The sequence below is a fragment of the Triturus cristatus genome, chromosome 5_2 (genome assembly GCF_964204655.1).
Source record: "Triturus cristatus chromosome 5_2, aTriCri1.1, whole genome shotgun sequence".
Taxonomy (NCBI): Eukaryota; Metazoa; Chordata; class Amphibia; order Caudata; family Salamandridae; genus Triturus; species Triturus cristatus.
In genome coordinates this window covers 406,105,775-406,132,980 of record NC_140588.1, presented here as the reverse complement: position 1 = coordinate 406,132,980, position 27,206 = coordinate 406,105,775, and the positions used below count along the sequence as shown (strand labels likewise).

At 41.7% G+C, this 27,206-nt stretch overlaps 1 protein-coding gene across 2 annotated transcripts in view; it reads left to right on the top strand.

The window, feature by feature from the left end:
- Positions 1-27,206, top strand: part of DDC (dopa decarboxylase) — a 423,065-nt gene that overhangs the window by 263,697 nt on the left and 132,162 nt on the right. For both annotated transcript variants that reach the window (XM_085607298.1, XM_085607299.1), the window contains exon 7: positions 12,206-12,272. In XM_085607298.1, the coding sequence (XP_085463424.1) occupies positions 12,206-12,272 (67 nt within the window). The remainder of the gene's footprint in view (positions 1-12,205; positions 12,273-27,206) is intronic.

The following is a 27,206-nucleotide window of genomic DNA, read 5'->3' as shown; positions in this document are numbered from 1 at the left end:
TCTCGCCAAGGTACTGGCCAATCGGCTGGTCGGCGTGGTGGGCGATTTGGTTCATCAGGACCAGTCCGGCTTTATTCCTCATCGCAACACAGCCCTTAATCTGCGGCGCTTGCACGGTGTGCTTGCACGTGTCCCGTTTATACGGGAGCCGGCCATTTTGGCGTCCTTAGACGCCACCATGGCGTTTGACACGCTTGAGTGGCCATACATCTGGGCGATGCTTGCGAAGTTCGGATTTGGCCCAGGGTTCATCAGTTGGGTCAAATTGCTGTATTCGGGCCCATTGGCGCAGGTGGTGGTGAACGGAAGAGTATCGGCTCCGTTCGAGCTGGGCCGGGGCACGCGGCAGGGCTGCCCCTTATCGCCGCTCCTCTTTGCACTTGCCTTGGAGCCCCTGGCGGAGTGGCTGCGGTGGGAGCCTTCCATCCGTGGTCTCCGCTGGACCCCCGAGTATGAGGACCGCGTATCCCTATACGCTGATGACATCCTTTTGTACCTAGCTTCCCCACGTAAATCACTCATAGTACTGGTTGATGTTTTGCATTCATTCGGTCGTAACTCCGGTCTTGTCATCAACTGGGCTAAATCGTGTGTGTACGTTCTCTCCGGGGAGGCTCCTATCCTTCCGCGGGGCTGTCCGATCCAGGTCACCCCGCAGGGATTTAGGTACCTGGGTATCTTCATTGCGCTGGACCCGGAGGCTCGGTATGATCGGAACTTGCTTCCCCCACTCCAGCGTCTGAAAGAGGATGTCGCGCGCTGGCGGCGTTTGCCGCTTTCGCCGCTCGGCCGGGCGGCATTGTTTAAAATGATGTCGCTGCCGCGTTTCCTGTACGCGTTGCAGAACACTATGGACCTCGTCCCAGCGCGCTACTTCCGCGAAGTGGAGAGTTTGCAGCGCCGCCTGCTCTGGGACGGGAGGCCACGTATTGCTCTGGCGAAGCTGACGCTCCCGTGGTATGATGGGGGGATTGCCCTTCCGGATATCAAACGGTACTATTGGGCCTCCCAGCTAGCCGCGATTAATCAGGGCCTATATGGGCCCGCCTTAAACCCGGCATTTGAAATGGATAGGATGCTCCTTCCAGGTGGTGATCATAATCGAGCGCTCTATTCTAGCGCGCCCGATGCTCGCCTAATGGGCCCCACGCGTGTCATGGTGCGAGTGTGGCATGCGGCCAATGCAGCTATGGGGTGGAAGGATCGTTTGACCCGGGCGTCACCACTATACGCGGCTGAGCGGTTGGGCTCCTTGTGGACCTCGAAGGGCTTTGAGAAGTGGGACATAATAGGCATTAGCAAAGTGGGGGATCTCTGGACGAGGGGAGGATTTAAAACGTTCGAGATGCTGCAGACGGAATTTCAGTTGCAGGGCAGCGAGTACTTTCGGTATTTGCAGGTCCGTCATGCGCTGGGCTCCGTCTTTCCGGACGTTGCCTCCATCCCGGAGTGTTCCCCCCTGGAGGATAGAGTGCTGGATGGACACATCCCGGACAGCACGATCTCACTGATCTACAAAAAACTGATCAACGGCCGCTCAGACTTGTTGACTGCCCTTCGTGGGGCTTGGGTAGCCGATGGGCTGGAGCTGGACGACGAGGACTGGACCTCCGCGGTGGCCTCCCCGAAAGAGGTGGCCATACCGGCTCGCCTTCGTTTCGTCCAGCTCAAGATACTCCACAGGGTCTACATGATGGGGCCAAAGCTCCTGCGTATGGGCTATGCTGAGGACGGTCTGTGTAAGCGTGGGTGTGGTGCGTTGGGGACTTTTCTGCATATCCTGTGGGAGTGCCCGGAGGTGGAGGGATTCTGGCGTGGTGTGCATGAGGTGCTGCGAGTGGTTACGCATGTGGCGCTGTTGCCCGAAGCGAGGAGATGCTTGTTGAATGTGTGGGAGCCTACCGACTATTCGGTGCCGCAGACGTGGTGGGTGACTCTGGGGTATATGGTTGCCAAGCGTGATATTGCCCAATTGTGGGGATCCCAGAGGCCCCCGACTGTCTCAGCTTGGAAGGAACATATGGATTGGTGCATGTTTCGGGAAAAGGTGGTGTATGTGGCGAGAGGTAAGCCTGGGACATGGGTGAAAGTGTGGGGCCCCTGGAACGCCTACCGCGGGGGAATCTGTGCTCCACCGTTATTGCCTGATCCGTCGCCGGCCCCGTCCCCTTAGCCAATTCATCCCCCCGGCACCTGGGCAGTGGGTTTACCCAGCCCTAGTTCTGATCTCTCCCCCCTCTTGAGACTTCTATGGATGGCTAGGATTTCCCCTTTAGGGGAGCACGTGTTGCTATTTCCGATTGAGGATTGCCTTGTGGGTTTGTTTGTATTTGTTGTTCTTTCAGTTTAAAATGGAACCGTATAGTGGGGTCTGGATGGTGTGGCTCGCAACGATGTTAACTCCTATGCATGCTCTGCCGCAGCACCATGTGTTTTATAAATGTATATCGTATGCTCCTTTCATTGCTAGCGGCCGGCCGGAAGGTTGTAGGCCCATATTTGTATATTTTTTAATCTTGTAATAAACGGTTTCAAAAAAAAAAAAAAAAAAAAAAAAAACAGTATAAAAACATAAATAAAGGAATTGATACACTGAAAAATAAAGATTTAGAAATCCTATGAAATTCATTAAAAATCATAGGTTAGAGATAAGTTATAGATAGGAATTAGCATTTAAAAAACCTTTGAAATTCACTTAAAAACCATAAGTTTCAGGTATGCTATAGTTGGGAATTATCATTTAAAAAACCTTTGAAATTCACTGAAAAAACCATAGGTTTCAGGCACGTTATAGTTAGGAATTAGCATTTAAAAAACCTTAGAAATTTACTGAAAAAATCATAGGTTTCAGGGGCATTATAGTTAGCTGGACATTTCCCTCGTACAAAACCATTGAAATTCCCCCGTTATAGTTAGTTCAGCTAACTATAACTCGTGCCCCCGCAATGCACTGCTGATGACGTCACATATTACATCACTCATGACATGGTCAGTGACATCACTGATGACATCACTGATGACATCTTAAATGACATCACCGATGAAATCACTGATGACGTCATACATGTGATAATTTGATGCATCTTCTCACAACCTAATATAACCTTTGATACACCCACTCTAAATTACATACTGCCATTCTCAAAACCATAGACACTCCAACACCAATAAGTACATACCCACTCACTGATTCTTAGGTCTACACACCCATCCACTCACTCACCCGTACAGTCACTCATACTTATGGTCACTCAGTACAGGACTATCATATGCACTCATACACCTATATAGACACTCACACACCGCCACTCATCCATAGAGGTACTCACACACCTACTCAGTCATGCAAATATTTAACCACACTGCCATTTACTCACCTACAGTTATAAATACACTAGCTCAATTACTCATACAAATACTAGAACATTCATACGCTCTTATACAATCAATTATACAAGCACACACTCATCCATACAGCCATTCTCACAATCACACACTCTCACGTATAGCCATTTCTGTACTCCAACACACATATATACTGCCGTTCACATATGTACTAAATCACACATGTACTAATGAAATATAGATTCACTCACTAACACAACCATACACACACTCACCCACCCATACAGTCCATCACAGATCTAGTCTGGAAACCATGCACCCAGTGAATCACCCACTCACATATCTATGCACACACCCCACCCACACAAACACTCAGGCACCCATACAGATACTCAGACAACCAATCTATAACCCATATAGACAATCATGTAGCAATTTGCAAACCCATACAGCGACTTACACACCAGCAGACAGACGGATACAGACATTCACACTGTTTAGTCACTAACCCATGCATTCAGTAAGATATGTTTAATCACTCACTTATAGAGTCAGTCACGCACCTACAAAATAATCCATTCACGCAGTTATACACCCACTCATTCTTCAATATGCCTTTCCCTATATAAAATAAACATATTTAAACTTTATAGAAACACAGACACTGGATGATGTCATCAGTGATGTCATTTAAGATGTCATCAGTGATGTCATCAGTGATGTCACTGACCATGTCATGAGTGATGTAAAATGTGACGTCATCAGCAGTGCATTGCGGGGGCGCGAGTTATAGTTAGCTGAACTAGCTATAACGGGGGAATTTCAATGGTTTTGTACGAGGGAAATGTCCAGCTAACTATAACGCCCCTGAAGCCTATGATTTTTTCAGTGAATATATATATATATATATATATGTATTCCATCTTTTCCAGTTCGCTCAGCCCGAGCTACTTTCCTTCGGCGAGCCAGCGGCGGAGTAGCGAGCCCCTGAATACAAAACACAGACCTGTTTCTTATGGCTGAGCATCGATTCTTTTCAGTCCATAAATTACAGTACCGCGGCTTCCATTTTCAGGGTGATTTTATTTAAGTGCAGCCTGCACCAACCCAACGCGTTTCGGAGCTTTGGCGCTCCTTGATCACGGACTGTGACCCAGTTTAGGTTAAATATATTCTTTTAAAACAAATATATATTTATGAATAAACACCATGGCATAAACAATGTAGGCAGATATGAGGGGGTGTAGTGACCGATATTCAACGGTACATAAACGGTCCCTACTTGGTAAGGTTCATAAACCCGTAGTGAGTGGTGAATCCTGGGTAATTTCGCGGGCGGGAGGATATGGATTGCTTAGCAAGGGTCACGTGAGTAGTCTTGCTGGTTGCTCTGCCTTCTCTCTGGAAGCAGAAACACCCGCAGGCACTAAAGAGCGATCGAATCCAGCTCTGAGGCGCAGCCTCCCGTTCTCCCCGTTTGAAATGCAATTATGCTGTTTTAAATTGGGCTTCAAATCAGGTTACTTCATTGTTTGTTTTCTCTCAGTGTAATCAGAGCCATGAAAAGAGCAGGTGCTTCTAAGTGGTCCTCGGTGTTTCAGGAAAGCATCTCCCGGCCTCAGAGCTACCAAGAGGACACTCATAATGCGTTCTCAGCATATATAGCATTTGATCAGCTGTGTAATATACAGAAAGTCGTGCAAGTGCATTAATTGACCCGTATGCCCACAATAGCCGACCCCAGTTTCATGCTCCCAAGCAATAAAGCTAGAAAAAAGACTGATATCGTTTTGGCCTTTTTCCGCATCCCCCAGCCCCCTCTGCTATCTCCTTTATCATAATTTAATTAGCAATCGGGTAGGAAAACTGCTTGGGCAACTCCGCTATCTGTTTGTGTTTGTCTGTGTTTTACTCTTTCATCTCTGCAGCACTGCACACGGGCGGAGTCCCCAGCGTGTCATGTAACAGAGCACTGTGTACATTTGTAAGCTAAACATATTTATAATCGGTGCCTCTTCTGCTGAAGTAGTTTGGAAACTACACAAGACCATAGAAGACTCTCCTTATGGGATCAGTGCATAGGTGTGTGTTTATGTGGGCCAGGGCAGTATGTGTGTGTGAGCGTTTTTGCATATAATGGCATGTTAGTGCATGTGTATGTTTGTGCTAATGCATGTCTAAGTGTGTATTTGTATTAGTATGAGCATGTGTGAATACATGTGAATTTACATGTGAGAGGGTGCTATGACCTAATAATATTATTTATAATATTTAACTTCAGGGCAATAGTTTGCAACACGGATTGCATTCTTTGCTTACTTTCTCTAAATTACGTTTGATGATTAATATCTGGAAAAGTAAAATGTTATTTTTTTCTAGATGACAAACAATGTTGAGCTTCTGTCGGAAATTTAGAATTGGTATGTTATAGAGAGTAACACAATATGTTTATGTAGGTATGGTCTTCACTCAAAATATGGGGGCATATCATCAAGGACCGGCGATAATTATCGCTAAGCGAACTTAGCGCTAGGATAATTATCGCCGGGTAACTTGGAATTTTATCGCTGAGATAGCATGCTATTAGCAACGCTTATCTCAAAAGCAAAAAAATTCCAAGCGCTAACTGCCAAAACGTGAGATTATTGCTGGAAATCCAGCGATAATCTCACAAAGTTTGGCGATAGCTTGATGATAGGGCAAGGCATACTTAGCCATGATATCCACCTTCCATAGGATATCATGGCTAAGTCAGTCTTGAAGCAGGCGTAAGGAAAGTAGCGATAACAAAGGTTATCGCTACTTTTCTTGCCACTATGCTTCTTAGCGTGAGGCTTGATAATAGGAGAAATGTCGCTTTCCCGTTATTCTGGGGAGGAACGCCCACTTTGCATCTCATTAGAGATGCAAAGCTGGGCGTTAAGGGAAAGGGCGAAGAAGCATGGATTCACGCGTTAGCGTGTCCTTGCTAATAGGGCGTTAAAATTATCGCCAATTTTTGTCCAAAAACGGACGCAAAAGCGGCAATAATTTTTTAACGCCTCGTTGATGATATGCCCCATGGTTCTTAGCTGTAACATTGACTAGCCACAGTTCCCGTGTAATATGCTGCATGGTGGGTGACTGCAGAGATTTTATGAAGCACTGGCAAAAAGACATCTGTTGCCACGTGAAAATATATCAACTTAAAGTGCCACCAAAGTTATCGTATGGAGTGGAGGGAGTAGAGTACCCCATGACAGATTTCACTGCATAAATAAAGGAGAGGGTGAAATATCTAGGGTCAGGAAATAATTTGCGGTGCAGGCAATATGATTGGAGGTGGGGCTACTATTTGCAATCTACACAGTCCTGGGAGCTGTTGTCCTTTGGGTCTATCGAATTACAGCTAGCTGCGAGCCCTTACTCTCTCCACAGTGGAATTAGCAACTGGAAAAGCTGAGAATTTCCTATTCCTGAAAATGTTTAAATATGATTTACAGATTTTACTAGTTAGTTATTGAAGTACTAGGTTGCTGTTCGGTGTTCGAAATGATATCCAAAATACAAAATACGGCTCGCAAGGCGAGCTTTAGTTATAAAAATGATTCCATAACTTAACCGCATTCGGATTCAATGAATTGTTATCGTGTTTTTATTTTTTCATCTCCTAACATTTGTATTTAGTATATTTATCATTTTATTGATAACTTGTCATGTTTGTTTTAAATGTGTAAATTGTTGTGCTCTCCGGTGGAGGCAGTGGACAAAAAATAAATAAGCTGAGCCGGATGTGGGTGTGTGTATGAGTGTATGGATGTCTGTGTTTTAATGAGACTATATGCCCAGGTGTTGTGAACGTACATGTGAGAAAAAGATATGGTGGAGAGGGTGAAGACTGTCCACATGGGTTTCTGTCATGTAAACTTGTCGCTTATTTTTGTTGCTTTTACGAGGATGCATCATACAAAACTATTGAATTTGAGCAAAGTCTTTCTTACATCAAGGGCCAGTGAAGGCGGAGCTGCCGCAACAGCATACGCCTCCTTACTTTTCCTCAAACATTCAATACCTTGGGACTGTGTTATTGAGAACAGCCTGAATCCTATTGGAATGGTGCATCTTTTCCCGAAAGTAGCATTTGTGAGTTCCCCCAGTACTGAAAGAAAAAACTCAATAGGTGTTATTTGAAGAGTAGTAGCAACTGTGCTGTGTACTATGTAATTGTCTGTCTCTTGTTAAAACCAACTGACCGCTGTGGTTAGTGCAATTTAGTAAAGAAGATAGTGGCAGCCGCCACAAAACTCCAGTGGTGGGCATGGGGGTAAGGGAGATATAATAATAAAAAATCCTATCTGTCTTGCTGCTGATTTGTCGGTGCTCTTCTTCACTCCTGATGGTGTCCCCACTGTCCCTGGGACACCAGCACAGGCTCCCCACCAATACAGACGCTGCTGTTATAGAAAGAGAGCAGCACCAGGATTGGTCTGAGGGGCCTCGTTTGCCGATTAGACAGTGTGTTAGTACCTGAGGCATTTCTCCAACGAAACCGAAGTGAGTATCTCTGTTTTGTGGCCTAGGACTGCCTGCCGAAAAAACATGTGCACTTTACAGTGCACACTACCCCCTCCCACCTGCCATGCCCAGCCCGGCCCTGCCCAAGACTTCTTGGCTCAGTGAGTCAGTGGAAAAAAGATAATATTGCTATATTATTTTATTTTCCACTGGGTGACTCATTGGGGTGATGCTCCTCTGCCATTAAGGAGGTGCTGCTCCTAAAAAAGATTGTGTCAGGTGAACCCTTTCCATCTTACACATTGCTTCTCCCACTGCACTTGTGTGATACAGCCTGATGCTTTATACATATCTACTGATCTTAATTTACATTGGTGGGTTTTTGTCTGCGTTCACTGATGGCATGTAGCCTGTTACCCCTGCTGTTGAACATGTATTTGGAGAAATCATTGTCCCTGACCTAGAACCTTATTTCTTATGTAAAACCTGAGTTTCAGCATCAATTCTCTCATTCAGCAATGCATTCCACATTTTATTTTTTTAATAACTCCCCCTGCTCAGTATTTCAGACACAAGTAAATAGAACTCAAAGCAAAGTTGTAAAAAAACTTGTTCATCTAGAGATTACGGTCCCATGGTCAAACATTTCTTCAATCCAACTTTCAACAAGATGAGGAAATCTTCCTTTTTTGAGAGTAAATCCTGATTCATAGGCTGTGGATATTCTGGCAATATGGTGGAATTTCTGCTATCACAAACATAAGTCTGGGGACTGGATTGTGGGTGTTTAGGGGTAGGCCTGCTTGTACAAGTATGTGAACACTCACACACTCGTATGTTTTTGTGTATTCACACACCTTTTGCAGTTTACCACCCTGCAAAGATACCCAAAGTTGCTCCCGTCAAAAGTAACAGTAGTGGTTTCGGGATAGGACTAGTGTGGGACCAAACCGTAAATTTAATGTGGGTGACTATCTGTGAAAATCTACAGATTGCACAGTTTACCTGCAGAAAAAAAAAATCTTTCCCAGGAGGAAAACAAGAAAAACAAAAGTTAAACGCTCAAATTCACATTAGAGTCACACCTAAAGAAGCATAATTTTCCACGTGGTAAAAAATCATCAAGACAATATCATTATAACATGATGTAAAACAAATGTAATAAATTATATCAGCTGTATACTTTTCCTTACAATGGATTTCATCCAAAATAAATGGCAGTGACCCAAACATTCCAACCATTGCAGAACCAATGTCATGTGATCAGATTTAGTTTGTCATAGGCCTTTCTTGACAAATTTTAGACAGAGACCCTATAAGGTCCAATAAGAAAGATCATTGTGTGCGAAGTAGTCCATGCCTGTAGTATGCCCATTGGGCCTCATGGAAGATAAGACTGTTGGACCTAGTCCCCTCTGCAGGATCACGCCCAAACCTGTTGCCTTTTACTCTCCACTTTTAGCTGAATTCATTTTTTTGGCATTAGGCTCTTGTGCACTTTACCACAGCTGACCAGTGGTTAAGTGTTTGTGTTTACTCCCCTAAACATGGTTTAATTGGCATACACCTAATTGGCATATTTAATTTACTTATAAGTCCCTTGTAGTGTGGTATACCATATACCCAGGACCTGTAAATTAAGTGCTACCAGTGGGTCTCCGCCTTTATTGTGCCACCCACTTAAATAGCATTCTAAATATAAAACATGTCCTAGACCTTCCACAGCAGCCTGAGTGCAGTTTAAAACTGCAGTGTTGATTTGGCTTTTAAATCCACTTGCCAAGCCTTAAACCTCCTTTTATGACACATAAGTCACCCCTAAGGTAGGCCCTGGGTAGCCCATAGATCAGGATGCGGTGTAATTAAAAGGTTCGGCTTATACTTTTAAGTTTGGTATGTCCTGGTAGTGGAAAACTCCCCAATTCATTTTTCACTGCTGTGAGGCCTACCCCTCCCATAGGATAACATTGGGGATTCCGTATTACATTTAATAAGCTGTAATTCCTATTTGAGAGTAGATATATATTTCATGTTTGGTAGCTATGAAATTGTAATGATAAACCCTCTTTAATTGTAAAGTCGGATTTTTCATTGCAATTTTGAAAATGCCACTCTTAGAACATTGGATTTTCCAGCCCTTTTGCTGCAGCCTGTCTTGGGTCACATGACTGGGTGTAGCTGGCAGTAAGACTTTGTGAATCCCTTCCACACAGTCACAGAATAGAGGAATTAGGTGTGCCTCAATGGGCCATCTGCTGGCAGGATGGGGAGGGGGCGGGGCTAAGCACAACCCCATTTACACCTGAATAGGATGTGCTCTGCCTTCACACAAATGGCCTAATGACCTTGTATTGTCACTGGAGCCAGTTTGGAGCCAGGGCAGCAAATTTCATGCACTTTAAAGAACCTTTCTGGAAGCTTCTCCCACATTGCAGAAGAAGGTCTCCAAGGTATGAAATAACGACCTTCAGGTCCACTCTTCAGTTCACTACTGCACCTGCGGAAGGACTCTCAGAGAACTGCCTGCTGCTGTGACCTGCTGTGCACTCTGCCAAACTGATGCTGTACCTGGAAGGACTGTCTTGCTGCCTGGAGCCTGCCTTGAACCTTCAAAGGCCAGCCCTGCTGTTGAACCCTGCATCTTCACCTGCACCCAGGACTACCAGAAATGACTCCAAGGGCTAGTTTGCTGGTCTCCTGTTCACAGTCACAGGGACATAAAAGAATCCCACTATCTTGAACCTGCACCTGGGCCCAGACTGAGTGAGTCCTGAACCCCCAAGAGGTGTCCCACCAGTCCTAGACCCTTGGTTGCAGTGCTAAACATGCACAGATGGCCAAATCCCACAACTGAGGACTGAGGAAAATTTGTGGCTAAAAACTAAGCCAAGAACCAGGAGGAGATCAGGACGCACCTGCTCGCCTATCTGCCAGTGGTGCATCACCAGTTGGATTAACTTTGCTGCTTCTCCCGCTACATTATTCTCCGCAGCATTAAATCCTTTTCAGCAGTCCTTCGTGAAATGGGGCATCAGGCCTCGTGTTACAGTCTTCGGCTACAGCCCTCTGCCTCATCCTGCTGGAGATTTATGACTTCCATTTGAGCAACTATGTCCAAATGTGGAAATCTTCACTGCGGCTTCAACTAAAGGCTATCCGGTAATGATGCTTCCTCATCGGACACTTCCTGCAGCCTTGTCCCACTGAACTTTACCTTCTCAGAACATTTTTCTCAAGAGTCCGAAGGCACAATCCACTTCTTGTATCCAAACTGTGCTCTTTTGCGGTTGGCCATATCTTTTGACTTTGACCCAGTCTCTCACGACTAGATGTCCACAGTTGGCGCTTTGATTTTTTAGGTAAGTGGTTTTTTCTAAAAACTTAAAAAGTGCATAACTCTGGTTCTACTGATTCGAGTTTTGTCATTTTGATGTGAAAAAATGTATTAAAATGTATTCTGGTTTTCTAAATTGGTTTGTGTTGTGTTTTCACCTTATTATTGTTTATGTGCTGCATAAATACATTACACATTGCCTCTAAGTGAAGCCTGGCTGCTTTTTGTGACAAGCTACCCAAGCTTAAGCACAGGTTAATTTAGTGGATTTTTGTGGTTCATACTGTAAGGGATTGTGACTGTTGCGTGAAGAGGGCTCCCACCTCAGTCAACCAACAACCCAATTTCTCACAATTGCTATACAAAGAGCTACATTTAAAATCATAGCCCTAAAGTTAGCTAGATAACTAATAATATTAGACTGGACAAGAGGTCTATATATGTCACATAGCTTTGATTTCAATAATATGGTCATGGGTTAAACTCTGTTATTAAGGGACAGTCCTCTGAATGTTCGGTGGAAGCATTACATCTAGGTGAATCTTTCTACTATATTGTCCTCATGGTACTGTAAATTACACCAGGAGACTCTCCTCTGGACTTAACTCTTCTTCTTCCAGCAAACAAAGGATATATGAGTACCTCCCTAGTTTAGTGCGTTGAAATGGAAGGGCCTTCAAAGAATTCTACATTAATAAAACCATATCTAAGATATTACTATAAATCTGTTTGGCTGTATTTTGCCTATAATAGGCAGAGACAAAAGGAAACCTCAGCTCCTTACACCCATACTGGCTCTTTGGTAGCTGTGTAACAGTGACTATAGAAAGAATAATATCCTGCAGTATTTTGTGCATATAAATGCTACTGACTGATTTTGTGCCTAGTGACTTAAGCGCAAAGCCACCAGGGGTCTTGATAGAATTTAACAATTTGCAAGTCTATTGCTTGTGAATATAATAAATACATTAAAAACATGAACTGTAATTGGCATTACATTTACATTATATTTCCTTTTATTTTAATCCATAGTTTTGTGCAACGCTTGGAACCACCCCTTCCTGTGCCTTCGACAACCTTTTAGAACTTGGTCCAATTTGTAAGTCTCCTTTCTTTATCTTATTGTATTCATGTTTAAACATTGTGACCCATGTGTGCTCACCTCTGATTCTTTGCCACAGCATTTTTAAATAAAGTGTCCATATGATGTATGCCACTTCACAAACACAAAATCTCAATTTGGAGTCCTGTCTTTAGGCTATGATGGGTAATGTAATTAGGATGAAAACTAATCTGATTTATCTACATGTGTATTCTGTCCATGCAATGATGTGATGCATGTTGCCAGGTCAGGACTGTGCACTAAAAGTATCCAAAGCAAACATGTTCATGCCAGGACACATTGCACTGAGCATTAAGCATGGGCAGCAAGCCTGATGATCTTCAGGGAATTGTATGGATGTTTGGAATGTCCCTGGAAGAAACTTTTGAAAATGTGACGGCAAAAAAGGCAATTTACAGCCAAATTTCTTAAATATATTTGCTGAAAAGCCACTGTGACTCACCAGGAAGAACAGGTCTGTCCCAATGCACCTTTATGTACTATCCCACTTTGCTAACCCAATAAGGAGGCATTCATAGGGGCCTCACAATAGTCCGCAGTTTGACTTCCACTATGCATTGGTATCTGACTAATGAGGCACCTTCAGAGCTTTCACAATGGACATCTATTCTGAAATGCAACAGGCACAGCTATCCCACTCTGAAATATTGTGAGCATGCAAAGCTATTGCACCTCATTTCCTCCAGCGGCCTTGAGGAGGGGGTTGTATTTCCTAAAGCAAATTCTTGAATATGGAACAGCTACACAGATCTTACAATGCCACATTGTCAACAGCAAAGCCACAGCAATCCTTGAGGCTCACACAAAAGTGTCACCACCCCATTTACGGACACCTTTCAGATCTACACAGCATATAGGCTACTACAGTTTTATGAGCGAAGGCACTGGACAGCATAATCATAAAGTTGAAACCGCTTTACAAATATAGAAGTTGAAATGCGCATACAGTATATATTTTCTGAGAACAAGAATAACATCAGCATTAAGTCACTTCCTCTCACTCAAATATCAGTTTTAAGTATATTTTAAAAAGCAATCACTTTGTCCCTAAGCATAAACTTTAGACCTTCCGGAAAAAAAATATTTTGCTGTCAAATATATGCTTTCATTTTGGATCAATAAAATAAATCCCACCAAAATCTTGACATGTTATCAAAAAATTGTTTATTTTTCTGAAGTGCCAGCTTTTTATTATTAGTAATGCACATTTTGCCTCCAGCATCCACTTGTAATTTTCATCAGGTACTTACATGTACTGCTTCCCATCCACCAGCATCAAACGCCAGGGACAATCATCATGTGCTTTGCTTTCATACCACATTACTGAGATGGCCACATCTATGGCAAATACATTTACTGTAGCCAAGGATGGCACCATTATTGCAGGATCACTGTTATGCAGATGATGGGCTAAATAATTTCAAGGAGGCCAACAATATTCAAATATGATCAGCAGTAGGCCTGTGATGTGCCCCTTCAGTCATTAAATGTCCTTAATGTGTTAAAAATGTCAAACATTATGCCAGGCACGTTCACTATCATGCCTAGGATATGCACAATATGTCAGGACTGAACAGCACTGTCCCAGAGCCAAGAGTATGCCAAGGACGAACTCTATAATGCCAACCAATTCCACAAAATGACACATTATATAGGTGGCCTCATTATTGACAAGGATGACCATAATAAACCAAGAATAACCAGCCTAATGTCAGGGCTATATTATGCCGGTGTTAGGTAACTTCACGCTGGAGATGCCCTGCCATGCCAAGAACGGCCACCATTAAACCACAGACAGCCCTATCATGCCAGACATTGCCTTGTCAATCATGCCATGCAAGGCCTCTATTTGCTGGAGGCACCAGATTTCATGTACTGTCATGATACTGGTCGGGCACTGCCAGGCTGCAAGCACACCACAACACAGTGGCCCTCTCTCTCTCTGTGACAAACACACACACGCATATGCACACACACACACGCACACACACATGAATGAAGGCTGTTTTTCAATTAAAATTTCTTCTCTGCTCAAATAACATTCTGGCTCTGGCTTGGGTGGTTCCCACTCCTGGCCCTCTCTGATACCCTGCGCTCCAGCTCAATCCTGCATTCTTCAATTTCAAGAATCCACATTCTCAGTGTAATTGACAGGGCAGAGTCTGCAACACAGACATTCAAAATGCATGTAGACAGTCTTGTTACAGGCCATACATTTTCAATCTTACTGAGTGTGTGTCCCTATCATTGACTTCCTGGAATTTGGGGAATGGCCCTGGGTATATATCCAGCCATAAAACACAGAAACTTCATATCAGCCTATCACACATGCACAATTTAATTAATTTAAGGACACAAAGTCACAAAAACTTGGGCTGAAAAAGGGCTGCTTGCGCCCAGCCCCAAAAAGGTTTTCCCTAAAACGTGATTGGCCAGTCCAGCCTTGAAAGCTACTTTCCTTATCAGTTTGGAAGAGTCAACAGCATTTGATGCCAGTGATCATTGGTTGCTCCTGTGGAGAACAAAGATTCTTATGGACTAAAATGATCCTCCAGGAATGGGTTATTTGTAGTTTCACTCTATCAACCAACAGTTGTGCTATGTTCAGTTTTTCTTTTTTGCTTCATAAAAAAAGCTTTCCATATTGTCACCCATTAAGTATTATATATGTCGGATCTGTAAAAGGTGTGATCACAGAGATTGTTTGAAATCTCAGCAATACGCTCATCAATGGTATCCATTAGGAGTTTCACAGAGCTGGAGCACTGCCGTAAATCACCAAACCCGTAGCATGGAGGTGGCAGAACCGCTATGTTTCCATTGGTGAAGCTTCAGCTGGTTCCTCCATCTGAAACCTATGATCCCATTTGCCTCAAGGGGGTTAAGTCATGTCAATCAGAAGGCCTGCCCTTTAAAGAGCAGATTTTCTGTCCTTTATTCTTCCTGCATGGCATCACCACTAGAGGAACAATGTACCCATAGGGATCAATTGCTCCTATGTGCATGGAGAAAAAAAAAATCCTATGATTCACAACCGCTGTTTTTTGATCTTTTCATTTGCGGTATACCAATCAATATTGACACACATCGCCTAATAGAAAGAACTATCGATGTTTGATCATATACCAACACCGATATCTCCCTCATAAAAATATTTAGATTTATTTTTGAGGTAAATATATTTTTTAAACATTTTTAAATACTTTATCATGCGCACATCTCTGCCACAACTGTGGAGTCTCTCTTTGGTATAGTATAGGGAAATTTTCAAAAATGTATTAAACCCAGAAATAAATAGAGAAAAATATGTTGAATATTGATGTACATTCATTGTATGTATTTACTTTAAATGTAGAGCAAAACAAAAAAATGAAATGCTACAGCACTATTACATTTACTTTAAATAAAAACGTTAATTAATTAAAATATATCACATTAAATAAAATAAAATTTTCTTAAGTTTAAATTAAAAATAGATTCCTACCTAAAGAAAAAAATATTTGGAATTTGCATTCATAATTATGAACAATGATGTACAGAATATTTAAAATTCATTCAATTATATTTAACGATAATGTTACATTATATTTTAAAATAAAAATAGGTTAATAAATATTTTAGAACTAAATAATAAATATGTACTATTTTTATATATTTTTTAACATCACTTTAAATTTACTTATATTTGTAACTATTTTAATAATTGAAAAATTTAATTTATTTTAACATTGTTTCCTATGATGTCTTACTTTAATTTTTTACTTTAATTCCCTACATCTATTATTTTCTATGGAAGGGTGTTGCAGTACCAGTGATTGGCCAGTGTAGTGCTGTATTTTCTACAAAAGTGTAAGTCAGTAATTCTTAACTTTTTGACGACTGTGGATCCCCACAGAATCTTGAATGGAATGTAGCGACCCTCACGGAGTCTATATTGGAAGCCATGGACCCCCGGCCTAAACAATTTCTATAATTTGAACCTCAAAATAATACACAAAAATACAAAAACAGGCATAGACCAAGCAAATACTAAAATATTGATATATTTTGTTTAATTCCCAATCAAATATAGAAAAAGGTTTCACATTTTCATTTTGATCCTTTATTTGTATACACTTTGTCAATTTTAATGTATTAATTTTAATATTATTTAATATTGTAAAACAGTCACGGCCCCCCTGATTAGGTATCATGAACGTTCAGGGGTCCTGGAGCAACAGGTTAAGAATCACTGGTGTAAGTTACTACAAAGCTGCAGTTACATGTGTAACTTACTGCAGAAGTCTATTTTACTACAAAAGTGCACTTTGCGAATACTGAAAAGTAGTAAACTTTCTCAAAAGTGTAAACGTATTCAAAAGTGTAAGTTCCCTTTATGAATCAGGCCCACTGTTTTTATCACTTTGTACCCCAATATGGGTAGACACATCCTGTTCAAAATGTATTGACAACATGAATAAACACTTGAAGAAAGTTTTTGTTCCCTTATTTCCTATTTCAATTATTTCTGATTGCATCCAATGGTCAGCATAGAAACCAATCGTGCACATTGCACTGAAGTTTACTAAATGAGGTCCAAACACATTCAGTGTAAGTGCACAACTCACAGCTCGCCTTGCAAGAAATGGCTTCCACATGCCAACTGATACAGTGAGAGCTGCTTTTACATAGCTTCTGTTAATGTTATGAGGCAATATGCAGGCAAAGAGGGCAATCAGGAAATTGGAAACAACATTCTACCTGAGATAGGGAAGGGCACACACATGCACATATCATACACTAAATCAACAAACAATTTAAAATATATGGAAAACAACCAAGTGCGCACAACTTCAGCATGCATTACATCAATAAGCACGGAAGAACCTTCACACACACAGACACAACCTTTATTCTGATTTGGGCAATCTAATTCAGTTTCAAGTTTGTTTTTGGGAGACAGCTTGAGAATTTCACGTCTTTACTTAATCTCTTGGAATTTAGATATCATTTTTAGCTGCACCACTAAATGACCTTGCTTAGGGACATCTGCCAGGCCCAAGTTTCGAAAAGGTTTTCTAAATACAGGGTTTACTGTGGACTCATTTCACAAAGCTAGACCTAATTATACTGGATTAATTAATAACTATGGGCCTGATTATGAGTTCGGGGTGTTGGCTGCCACACCACCGCCCGCTCCCACACCGCAAAACCTTACCACCATAATTCGTAATCTGGCAGGGGGCCAGCTGTGAGGTTTGGCATGTGGGAGTAGGGCGGTGGCACGGCAGCCCGCTCCCACACCGCCAAACTCCTAATCAGACCCTTAATAAATTGACAAGATACTTATAAAAGGCAAGTACCTAAGCTCTAAGTGAAGGACACATGATCACACAAAATATACTTTCAACTTAAACGCCAATGGGTCCTAATGATAAGGAGAAAGACTATAGAAGGAATTGGAGTTGCCAAAATGCCAGAAGTACTAACATACTAACCAAAGTTACATGAGTAAGACTTTAGCTTAGTCAATTACGCAGAGAGATCTGTCATTGAGGGTGATAGCTAAGGTCCTTGTGGTGGCTAAACACAACATATGTACAGGATTGGAATTAAGAGTGACCATGATAACGTGCAAGTTGCTTACCAAAAAGGCCCCTACAGGGATCCAACAAGCCGAATTCACCAAGGGGAAGGGTACAGTCATTTGTGCAGGCCACCTATTTTATTCCTGCTGTTCTTGATTAACCTCATCCTAAACAACATATTAAATCATACTTTCTATTCAATTTGTACTTCTATTAACGTGTCTGGTCTTGATGATGACCTCCACATTCCACATGAGGCCAACAGGAAACAAAGACAACATGCTTACATCTAGACTCCTCCTGGACCAAACTTTCTCAAATACTGCCATTCAGTCTTGAGTTGACTACTGTTTTGTATAAACACTTTTTCCACTGTTTCACTTTTGTTGCACCTTGTGATCACAATTTGAGTGATATATTGATTTTGATTTAAGAAAAAACTGTCTATTTATCGCACAACTTTTATATAGATATCTGTATGGAACTTGTTGGTTCATTTTAGCTCTATTTGTTCTGATTACACAGTGAATTATTGATGTATCCAGTATAATTAGGTGTTGCTTTGTCCAGTGAGTCCACAGTTGACATCAGGTGGCATATTGAATGGCCCTTGTCAATACGTTTTGCAAGTTTCAAAAGGGGCACGTTTTATAGCTTTGAAAGTTTAGGAGAGATGACCTGACTTTGTGGCCTGTAAAGTTGATATTGAGTTGACTTCCTCACACCTACTTCCTGTTAGAAGAAGGTCCTTACAGCCCCACTGAATCTACTGCCCTACCGAGCATTCTGAAAGACTGGCAGTGGAAGGTGGTAGAATATCTTTGAAATGGACCCGGCTGACCTGAGTGATTGATGAAGAGGTGTTTTGGGAGAGTTGATTAACTAGTGATTTCGCAGGCCATCATTCATTTTACTGGTAACAATAAATTTTGGAGGAGGGCCAAAGGGAAATATTTTTAACGACCCAAAGGTTACTAATCCCTAAACCTTACATGTAATAACAACCAAAAGTAACCTGGGTCAGAAGATCAGAGCCTAATAGTGCAGTGAACAACATATAAAGGGAGAAAAAGCACATGTGAGTCATACCATCGATGTTGAATCTCATCAGCCACTATGAATAGCGGTTATCATCATGTAGGATTCGTCCATACACACTACTCTTGTGTTAGAGATATGTGTAGTGTATGGAACCAGGGAAAATCAGACAGGTTCATAGGATTCTCAAGCCCTGGTGTAATATGATGTCGCTACCAATAAGTTGAAGGTGGCTAATGGTCTAGAAGCAGTGCAAAAACAAACAAAGGTGAGTGCAAATGTTAAAAACAACTACTGAGTCAGTACCACAATTTTATTCATGACTGACCGAGTGATGTAGTTAAAAACAGTGCAGGAAGCAGTTTGAAAAAATAACTGCTATTGTCCCAAAGGTGGTCTACATGTTTCAGCCATAGTGATTGAGTGTCAATCTGGCTTTCGTCAGGACCGAATCTTTATGCTACTGCTAAATAGTGTAGTAATCCAAACAGTGAAAAGGAAAAGGAAAAAATACGACCTACTTGCGTGGTAGTATTGAAACACTCCCGAATATACGTGGAGTAAGTAACAAATCCTGAAAACAGAGAAAGGATTGTCAACACCAGAGAATTAATGAAAAAGAACAATGAAGATCAACAACGCGGTGCACAGGCTTTTTCTCAATATTGATCTGTGGATACTGTATACATTGATAAGGCTCTCGTTGTCGGTTAAACTAACTCTGATATGACAGACATTTGTAATGAAACAACTTAATTGTCGAAATGAAAGGCACCAATCAGTACACTTAATCGGTGTTCCAGCTTACCCCTCAATGTAGGGGGTCACGCCTCACCCCACCTGGCATCCGCTCAGATGAAAGAGGCCCCGCTCTGTATGAGAACAAACGGATGCTGTGATATATGTGCCTAGCAATAGTTGCTGGTCTCAATCAAAAAAATATAATCTCCATACTATTATCTAAACGATAGGAACATGGCCAAAAACAAACCGACTAGTAAAATAATATAGTTGTCTAAACTGTGAGTATTAAAAAGCCCTGTAGCGGGGGCGCTCGTGTGAATATTACAGACTGTTGATGCGCCAATGGATATGTCTCAAGGGCAAACTCGAGATTAGTTATCACATACGCTCGTGTAAATATCCCTGCCTATTGATGCGCCAATGAACATGTCTCAAGGGCAAACTCGAGACTCGTTATAGCATACAGGGGCGCATACTAAGACGGTATTCAAGTATGATAAATAAAGTTAAACTAAAGAGTTTACTCAAAAGAATTTAGAAAAAGAGACGGCGCGTCTATGGAGCGCTTACCTTTCCGTCGGTACCTCCGGCTAAAGTGAGCTGGACGGGGAGGCACCGATGTTCGTGTACGGCGCTCGTAAATAGATGCGCGTCTGGATGACGCAATCGTCAGCGTCTGCAAAGACTCCTGGTATATGGAGTGTCGTGTCAGTTGTGTGAACCTCCTCAATCTCGTGTCGGATGAAGAATCATTCGAAGTCATGAACATGTAAGAATGCTACGTGCTGTGTCAAAAGTAATTTTTGATACTACAATTCAGCACTCCTAATGAAATCCACTAAATATTCGAAATCGCGTTTCAATGCGAGTTATTATCTGTTGTTGAGAGATGTGATTGGCTAGCTGTCAGTAAATAAACACAGTAGTGTGCGTAATTCTTGGCTCTTTAAGAAGTATAGCACTGTGTGCAGATAAGTATGGCCATGTTTCATTAAACTCAGTTTAACCACTAGGCGTGGGGTGTATGTTGTCGTGTGATGTCTATTGAATGTACAACTTTTCCTCGAGGCTAGTCAGGGGGGGGACAAAAAATGTACATTCGGTGATGTTGACAACCGAGCATAGAGTTGAAAAATGGCCCTTCCAGGTATTAGAGGCTAGTCCACGGTATATCATCGTCGGGTATGCACAAGAGTATCTCGGAGGTTGGTGCCTCTTTTGTACGCGAAAAGGGGACTAGGAAGGGTACCTTTCCCGATATTGTGAATGGACCAATGTCTGCGTATACTTCTTTGAATGTGGTTCGTCTGAGTGCAGAAAGTGTGTATAATTCACGTACAAAAGAGGCACCAACCTCCGAGATACTCTTGTGCATACCCGACCCAAAACCATCCAGTCTGCTAGGACAAACACTCTATGGGACTTACCGAAGGTACAAGGACATTTTCCCTGTGGGACTTGTACTGCTTGTCCCCAGACTGCTCCAACCAAAGAAATTGACGGTGTTAGAGCAGCCGTTTATTCCTCCACATGTCAGTGACATCGCCCGATTCCTTTTCAGAAAAGAACAGAAATGGATTTATTCACTTCATAGTGATATACAAGGGCTCAACGATGGACAGGGAAGGTCGTCAAGCAGCATAACGAGCAAACTTTCCTCATTACTATAGGAACCTTGCGTTATGCATCAACCACCGGGTACTGATGATGCCTGGGGTTTCTACTGAGTAGGGTAGATCCAGACATATTAGCCTAGAAGGTTTTTTCACTGTGAGTAAATACATTACCACGCAAATTATGTGTAGATAAACCTCTATTTTGGTCCTGAAGAATCACTCGGATATTTTCCATTAGCGAGAAACATGTCGACCCACACGCAATAGAACAAGGCAATACACTATATGAGACATCACACTCAGATTAGTGCCTTGCTCTTTATTTTTAATTAGAGTAGGAGACCCCCAGAATAAAACACTTGCTTACTCCGGCACTCCCAACCCTATTTTATCTCACTCCATCTACACAATACTGGCCCCATACCCGCACATCATCATACGGCTATTGGATAAAAAGATCTCCGTCAAAGAGCCCCTAATTTTAGGGAGCCCGTCGGGTATTGCACCGCCGACCCGACGAGGAGCAGCCCAGATGATGAAGCATGACACCCGCAAGGGTGTGTGAGGGCATTACTATCCAAAATTTTGGATTCCCAATAATTTCCTATATTATTGGAAGTATGAGATCCTTGTCTCCTGTGACTCTTTAAATCCCACCCTATAAGGAACAGCATACTCTCCTTTTGATTTAACGTTGACGTGGGCATATCTTTATGCTGGACCTTCTGCTCTTTGACTGAGCAGTAAAAGCCCCTCTTGTCCCCCCCTTCTATTGTTCGCATTCCTACAGGAAATGCTTGAATTCCTGATCAGGTAAAGGCTCCCGGTTGACCTTGCTGGATCACATTCTTCCCAGCAATCAATCCCCACCAATTATAAGGCAATGTGCACTCTAAGTTTTGCCACACTGGTTGCCTTGTCAATTACCTAGAGGATACTTGGAAACGTGTTCAGTAGTTTCTCTTTGTGTCCACTAGATTTAATGCAATGGTTTTTGCATTACTTTTCTGTGGGCTATTTTTCTTTCAGCTGGAACATTTAAGCTCTTAGACCAATTATTGTCTTAGAAAGTTGTTACCTTTTTAGTTAAAATTGGTGCTAACCTTTCAGATGTTTATTTCTAAACACTATTGTTATTTGATTGTGCTATTACCAGTAACACCTTATACATGTTTGCTAAGGCTGGACTTCCTGAACTGGTCTAGTAACTGAAGGTGGGCCTGAAAAACAGTGGGTGCACAGGTTTACTAGGGGTGAGCAACACTGGAGTAATTCGCTTTTTTGTTATTATGTGAAATTATGAGAAAATGACACAAAATTATGCGTTATTTCACAAAATGCAAACCAGTCATTTTGCGCTATATTTTAGTGTGAAATGTATTTTTTGGGAGGATGCTATGTTAGTCGCATTTGTAGCGCGCGCGGTTACCCTGGGGTGTCCTGGCGCTAGCACTGATTGCTAGGGAAAAAGAATGTATGTTGCTCAGCAAAGAGCCAGGTCTTCAACACCTTTCTAAAGGAGAGGAGATCCAGGGCGTTCCTGAGATGGAAGGGAAGCTTGTTCCATGCCCTGGAGGCACAGTTGATGAAACTCCTACCTCCCCAGTTGACTCTTTTAAATGGGGGGACTTGAACAAATGTGGATCCTGAGGAGCGTAGCATTCTTCCCCGGACATACCAGAGGAATTTACGCCCGAGGAAGTCGGATTCTGCTCCATTAATGGCCTTAGACACGGTGCAGAGTGTCTTAAAGCGAGCTCTTTGTTTCACTTGGAGCCAGTGAAGTTGCCTCAGCTCCTTCCTCACAAAAACAAATTTAGGAGTTCCTGACAGTAATCTTGCCGCTGCATTTTGGGCTAGTTGGAGCCGATTGATGTGCTGATTTTGAGCATTGAGATAAAGGCCATTGCAATAATCCAGACGCAACATTATAAGGGCCGTTATCACTGTCTTGAGGCTATTTTCAGACAGGAAGAACTTAATTTTCCTTATAATTCTCAGGACTAGAAAGCAGGCTGATATCACCATGCTTATTTGGTCACACATGGTGAGCTTATTGTCCAGCAGTACCCCCAGATTTTTTGCTTTCCTTGCGGGGGTGGCAAGCACCAATATCTTCTGGCCACCAGTCCGGTGTCCACACACGTGGATTGTTGCCAAACTTTATGACCCCGGTCTTGGTGGAGTTCAGTTTAAGGCAGTTAGAGACCATCCAGTACGAGATGGCCCCCATACAGTCATGGAAACGTACCCCGGTTTCCTTTTCCCTCCCTTCCATCAATGACAACCCTATTTTAGTGTCATCAGCGTAGGAGGTGAGTTGGAAGCCAAATGATCTAATGACACCAGCCAGGGGTGCCACATAGATATTGAAAAGCGTCGGGCTTAGGGACGAGCCCTGTGGCACCCCACATGGAAGGGAGAAAGGTTTGGAACTGTTACCATCCAGATCCACAGTTTGTGATCTGTCGGTTAAAAAAGAATGCAACAGTTTCCATGCCCTTCTACTCCTATATCTGACAATCGGTCCATCAACACTTCGTGGTGGACCGTGTTGAATGCTGCCGACAAGTCTAGCAAAATCAGCACGGCATTGCCACCCCTTTCCAAGGCCTCTCTGATGCATTTTGCACTAAAAATTGAAGAGAATTTCAAACTCCTGCAAACAAAAGCCACTTTCATTCTGGTTGGTTGCATTGCTCCTGCGCTATAGTTTTGCCACGAACAGGGGTGTAATTCCGCGCTGTGGAAAAATAGTGTAATTTCAGGAATTTCATGTAACAAGCGCAATGCAAAATTCCCAACATTACACTGGTATTATTTCAATTTCACCACCCAACTGTTTTTCTCTGTGGACTTTACAGGTGGTCATACCTGTACATGCCCTTTTGTCACAAAATCATTTTCCATAATAACAAACTCAAAATGCCTGCATCTTTAGCCTAATCACCCGTAGGAAATTGTGCTATGTTCTGCTGCCTACGTTTATTTGTTTACTTATTTATTTTTAGGAGTTTTATAAAGGGCAACTGCCACTCCAGAGGAGTTTCTTGGTGCTGGTGTCTCTCGAGGGAAGCAAAATAAGATAGCATTCTAGATACATTACAGTTTAAACAGCCACATTTTGAGTACTTTCTGAAACTTTAAGAGCTGTGGGATAGCACGGATCTCAAGTGGGATGAAGTTCCATAGTTTTGCATCCGGGATGCTAAAAGATCGACCACCACAGTTTTAGAGTGAGAAAGGGGGAACAACTATCATTGCTTTAGTGTTGGAACTTAACAAATGACCGGGTGGCTATTTCTGAAATTTGTGCTGAATATAAAGAGAGGCCTGTCCCCCAAAACGTTTGTAATGGTACAGGCAGATGTAAACGGAATTATTCTATGAAATGGCGTCCAAGAGCCAATTAAGTTGCCGGTGATAATCTGATGTTGAGTCAAACGCTGTGAGCCGAAAAATGGATATAGCTAATGTTTTTGGGATTTTTTAAATTCATTCAATGGACAATTTCCAAGATATACAGTATTGCAGTGATAGAGTCTAGTACGAAAAAAACAGTGTCTGCTATAACTTTGGGGGGGGGGCGAGGGGGAGATAGAAAGGGCATGATTCTCCTAGTAATCCTTATTTGATTGCCTCATCAATGCAATTGACTCATCAGTGCTAAGAAATGTCTCTCCTTGGAAGTTTCGAATTGAATGGTTACTACATAAGACACTAGGACTCATACCCGGCCTGGCAAGCTTTCACCTTTATAGTTTGAGTTGCCCTGTGGTTAATTGGTATTAGCACTTTAAGCACTTTAACAACAGTATACATAGGATGAGGGCTTCCTTTTTTTATAGGCACTGACATGCACTTGCACTTTTATCTGCAATTGTTTTATCCCGTCCGTGACCTCTTGGCTGCTGTTATTATGAATGAGTGTTTCCTGCTGCTATTCTTCATGTTTTTTAATCAAGCAACAATGTTTATTTTTCTTTGTTAGTGGTGCTTTTCGGTATGGTTCAGTCCTTTGATATTTTTGTGTTTTTTGTATGTACTGTAATGTTTGCTATGATTTTAATTGATCGTGCAATCAGAATAGACTAACAGAACTATTAAAACAGGATTTAGTGACATTACAGATCTGATTATCCAGATCTAATTTGGAGTTTATGGTGATGGCCAAGTTTATATACTTCAAAACAGGCACAGGGCAATCTCTGTAGTTGGAGGGACATAAAGAATTGACCCAAAGATTACATTTGTTTAAAACAGAGATGATGTTCAATTGGGATGGATTGATCTTAAGGCAATTATACATCTGGCTACAGAGTTCAGCGGTTTCTACTCCAGTCAACCCATCATGTGGGCCATCACACAGATCAACAAGCTAAATATTATTAGAGTAAGGATAGTAGGTAGATTTGAAGTGTTCAGCAGATCAGCAATAGGGGACATATAAAGAGTGAACAGGAGCTGTGAAAGTGATGATGCTTGAGATATAGTAAAGGAGAGGGGACTCAATTGGACCATTTACATTTTTTTCTCCAGGAAGGAGGCAATCCATTTCAGGGCCTTACATACTAATACTAGTACCAACATTGTTAAGGTGGTCAAATAGAGCCTTTTGATCAATTGTATCGAAACCAGCTGAGAAGAACTGCCCAGTCTGAAGAATGCTGAATTATAACTTAATATATTATGAGACTCCACATGAAACTGGAGTTGGGCAGTAACAATTTTTCTACATATATATAACATACATACACACTAAAACCATAAAAATATCAACAATTGAGCAAGAAAAATCATAACAATTAATGTAGACTATATATAAAACACAAAACATTAAAAAATCTCAAAAAATAATTTACAAACAAAACGTCAACATTAAAATACATTTAAAAATAAAAATAATATTAAACAATTAATGCTATAAAATCTATTCAACCAATATTACCAAAACTACTAGAGTCTAAGAAAAGTATATATACTATTCGCACTCTAGTTTACGGAACGGTAGTGAAAGTGTTGGACTTCATAGGGGTTAGATTTACTATTTGTACTCCATTCACTACAGTACTAGGGAAAGTGTTGGGCTTTGGAGGGGTTAAATTTAGTATTCACACTCCAAACAACGCCACAGTAGGCAAATAATATGATTTTGGAGGGGTAACATCTACTATTCCCACTCCAAACAGTGCAATAGTAGGGAAAGTGTTGGACTTTGGAGGCGTAACATTTACTATTCTCGCTCCAGTCTGTAAAACGGCAGAGGAAGCATGGGATTTTGGAGGGGTGAAATTTGCTATTCTTCACTCCAAACAGTACAACAGTAGGGAAAGCGTTGGATTTCAGAGGAGTGAAATTTACTATTCTCATTCCAGTCAGGGAAACAGTAGGGAAAGTGCAGGATTTTGGAGGGGTGAAATTTACTATTCTGACCCCAACCTAAGCAACAGTAGAGAAAGTAGTGAACTCCGCAGATGTTAATTTTATTATTTCTACTGAAGTCTAAGACAGAGTAGGGAAAATGCTTCACTTTAAAGTTACCCCATGAATGTAGAAAGAATAATAAAATCCTAATAAACAAATGTATAGATATTTTGTTTAATTAATCACCTGTCATAATCAATAATAATACAATAATCAATTAATAAATGGTATTCAATTAATAATTAATTAACTTCCCCAACCTGCACCCCTACAACCCTAGCAGTCCACAACTGAAATAGAACAACAAAAATAACTATTCCACAACTATTAAGTAACTTCCAACCCTAGACCGCTACAAACCCAGCACCCCCAACTAAAATGTAACTCAAATAAATAAGTAAATCAAAATTTACATAATTGTTGATCAAGTAAATATTACATTGATCAATTAGGAATTGTTAATTATTTATTACTTAATTAACTTCCTACCCTATACCCCTACAAGCCTAGCAACCCACACC